The sequence below is a fragment of the Aegilops tauschii genome, chromosome 1 (genome assembly GCF_002575655.3).
Source record: "Aegilops tauschii subsp. strangulata cultivar AL8/78 chromosome 1, Aet v6.0, whole genome shotgun sequence".
In the NCBI taxonomy this organism is placed as follows: domain Eukaryota; kingdom Viridiplantae; phylum Streptophyta; class Magnoliopsida; order Poales; family Poaceae; genus Aegilops; species Aegilops tauschii.
In genome coordinates, this window is record NC_053035.3 from 224,685,088 (window position 1) to 224,687,350 (window position 2,263).

At 55.4% G+C, this 2,263-nt stretch overlaps 1 protein-coding gene across 1 annotated transcript; it reads left to right on the forward strand.

The window, feature by feature from the left end:
• Positions 1–49: 49 nt before the first annotated feature.
• Positions 50–1,546, forward strand: LOC141028071 (uncharacterized). Its single transcript, XM_073505929.1, has one exon. It carries the CDS (start codon positions 50–52, stop codon positions 1,544–1,546), a length of 1,497 nt encoding a protein of 498 aa, XP_073362030.1.
• The last annotated feature ends 717 nt before the right edge of the window (positions 1,547–2,263 follow it).

Sequence of the window (2,263 nt, forward strand, 5' to 3'; positions counted from 1 at the left end):
CTCGTACTCCCAAATCGCCAGCCACCGGTTCTGCCGCCGCCGCATGGCGATGGCGAAGCTGCGTCGTCTCGTGCGAGGACCCCGCACCGTCCGCGAGGACCGCCTCAGCGCCCTCTCCGACGACCTGCTCCGCCTCATAGTGAGCAGGCTGGAGGACACCCGCACTGCGCTCTCGACCGCCGTCCTCTCCCGGCGATGGGCGCATATCCCCCGCGAGCTGCCGGCGCTGGACTTGAAGGTGGGCGACATACTCCCGCCGGAGTACAACCAGACCATCGACCTTCGCGAGCGTAACTTGCCGGGTGACACGGGGAGCCTGGACGGTCTCATGGCGCACTGGGAGCTCCGCAGCACGAGGACGTTCACCGACAGCATCGCTAGCCTCGTGGCAGCGGGCGGTAGTAGCGACGGCGACGCACGCCGGCGCGCCAAGACCCTCCGGCTCGAGTTTTTCTCCGCGAACGACGGCGGCTGCATCGATCGCCTGGTCGCCGCCGCCGTCGGCGCGTGGGGGGTGGACGATCTGGAGATCGTCGCCAGGCCAGCGTCCTCCTGCCATCATGAAGGTAACGCGCCAGCCCACCGCTTCCCCCACGACCTCCTCGACGACGGCGGCAGGTCACGCCTCCGCAGCCTGACTCTGGGCAACTGCACGCTCCCGCCGCTGCACACCTACGAGGCGCTCACCACGCTCGTCTTGCAAGACGTGGCCGCGTCCACGCCCGTCGCCGTGTACGAGAGGCTGTTCACCGACTGCACACGGCTTGAGGTGCTGCATCTCAAATCTTGCGGCTGCACGGAGGACCTTGACCATCTTGTGGTCGACGCGCCGGGTTCAGCGATCAGGGAGCTCCTCGTGGAGGAATGCGCATTTTCAGAGATCACGCTGCACGCCCTCCCAATGCTCGCCCGCCTGGCATGCCTTGGCAGAACCATGATGCTCAGGTTCGGCTCCGTTCCTAGCCTCACGTACCTAAACCTCACATTCTGGGAAGACGGCGAACCCCTGGACTTCCTCCGCAAAGCCCCAGCAGCCACCACCAACCTCGTCCTCCGGTTCACCGGGCCGAGTAGATGGGTCGTGCCGATGCACCTGGCCACACCGTTCCGCGGCCTCAAGCGGCTCCTCGTCGCCGACCTGCCTTCGAATTGGGATGTCTCGTGGCCGCGCATCCTCCTCTTCTTCGCGCGGTCGCTCGAGGTCCTGCACATCCACGTGGCTCACTCCGACGATGAACCAGGAGAGGATATATGGTGGTTGAACATACGGAAGAAGCTGCGGCGGCACCGGCACATGAAGGAGCTGGTCATCATTGGATTCGCGCCGACACCGCGCCAGAAACTGTTGGTGAAGGATGCTTTGAGCATGTGCAGATCTTTGCAACGCCTTGTTCTGCTCAGGGATGGCCATGTGCGATACAATGGACTCTGGGAGTGGGAGATGGTCGGGCAGCCAGACTGTCCGTGGAGCGCTGATGATACAATGGCGGTGACAAAACTGATCAACTCTGCATCCAAGCCTCTCCTTGATGTGATCTTGGGATGATGCTGTTTTCCACTTACAGATAGTTGTGAGGCGTGCCTAGGGTTCCATTAATTAGTTGATGAGTTGATTTATTTATGGCTAAGTACGTGCGATCTATGTAAAATACACTCTTGTGTCCTCAGCTTAGTTTCAAGTGATATTGTCCACTTCTCGAATGAATGCCGAGTAGCGGATTTCTTTCATTGCAAACAGCGATTCAAGCCAGAACGTTGTGTTGTTGTCATATATGTATGCTCTCATGTACGCTGTTACGACATGCTTTTGGTTTTGTCTCGCAATATATACACTAGAATATTTGGGATGCACCCATGGCGCAATGAAAAAGAGAAAGTGGTAACAGCTTCCCGGTGCCCCTACACCCTCATGAACAGTATATTCACAAAAGAAAAATTAAAAAAAAACTTTCAGGGATCAAAGATGATCAAAGATTTGATGTTCTTGTAAAGTTTCAGCAACAAATAATATTCGTGGAGCCCTCATCAAAAAACAAAATCACTGCTCAAAAGTGCACATAAACTTTGAAGCATGTTTTTGTTTTTTTAGGTGAGGACTCCTCGAATGTTATTTCTAACTGAAACTTTGCAAGATCATCGAAGGTTTGATCATGTTTGATGTCTCAAAGTTCCAGATTTTTTTTATTTTGTTTTCATTTTTTAATTTAATGTTCATAAAGGGTGTAGGGGCATCTGGGTGTTGAAAGCCCTGTCTCAGTGAAAA